The sequence below is a fragment of the Penaeus monodon genome, chromosome 21, assembly GCF_015228065.2.
Source record: "Penaeus monodon isolate SGIC_2016 chromosome 21, NSTDA_Pmon_1, whole genome shotgun sequence".
NCBI lineage: Eukaryota > Metazoa > Arthropoda > Malacostraca > Decapoda > Penaeidae > Penaeus > Penaeus monodon.
In genome coordinates this window covers 14,405,004-14,406,062 of record NC_051406.1, presented here as the reverse complement: position 1 = coordinate 14,406,062, position 1,059 = coordinate 14,405,004, and the positions used below count along the sequence as shown (strand labels likewise).

The following is a 1,059-nucleotide window of genomic DNA, read 5'->3' as shown; positions in this document are numbered from 1 at the left end:
GTATTGCTTATATCCTTTGGGTTATTTCCCTACTGGTTCTTGAAAGACTCCTGTCATCCATATTCTTGTCTTGTCATTATTTTTTCTAAAAGTGATAGCAAAAATTATTTCCCATCCTGCAGGTTGATAGCACGCATGCTCATTCGTGACCCTTCCAAACGCTCTACATTGGAGGACATAGCACATGACCCATGGCTACAGGAGGGCAGTAATGTTGATATGGCAGAACTGATGCCCCTTGTATCCCGGCAACACCTGACAGAAGAGGACCACGCGCATATCATCCACAAAATGGTGTCGGGGAACATTGCGTCCATGGAGGAAATACTAGAGTTAGTTGCTTTTTCTCTCCATCTTTTCATTCTTATTTACTTGATTTGAGTGTTGCCTTTTAATGAGGTATTGATAAATTGGTGTTCAGCTTTTTTTCCATCTATTCTTCAATAATTACTTTTATTTAATGATGTTTTCTTCCTTCCTATTTCCAGTGCACTGGATAAGAACGAGTACAATCACATAACGGCCACTTATTTTCTGCTAGCGGAACGTAAGTTGCGTGCTCACCGGCAGCAGCAAGCAGATTTGGCAAAGAATACAGCTACGAGTCCTGTCATGACCATCAGGTAAGTGAAGTTGTGAAAGTTTGAGTATCACTGTGAATTAGCCATTTGTTTAATCTGATTAACCAGTTTATTTAGGAAAAAAGGAGAAAATATTGTTTTATATCATTCATAAATTTCCCCAGTTAAATATAGAATATATTTTCCTCCAATTTTTTGTGATTATTGCTATTCAATATAGGGAATTATTTGTCTTCATATATATTTTTTTCACTTGCAGAAAATCCGGTGGCAGTTTAGATGAAAGCAGCCTCCCCACTTCCTCAGATTCAGCCAAGTTCACTCAGGAATTGCAGCTCTCCAAGGATGATATGAGCAATGGCGTACTTCACAAAAAACTGTCAGAAGTGAGTTGACTTTTAATTCTCTGTACTGCTAAATCGATCATCCTCTAATTCCCCTTTTATGGTAGAATAAGGTTTGGTAGCCTAAACAGCAT

General features: G+C 38.3%; 1 protein-coding gene across 1 annotated transcript in view; it reads left to right on the top strand.

Annotated features, from left to right (window-relative positions):
* The window catches only part of LOC119586257 (SNF-related serine/threonine-protein kinase-like), a gene marked incomplete in the record, with an annotated part of 91,676 nt that overhangs the window by 79,735 nt on the left and 10,882 nt on the right, over positions 1-1,059 (top strand). The window contains 3 exon segments of the mRNA XM_037934963.1: positions 123-332; positions 489-623; positions 841-967. Coding sequence (XP_037790891.1) covers positions 123-332; positions 489-623; positions 841-967 — 472 coding nt within the window.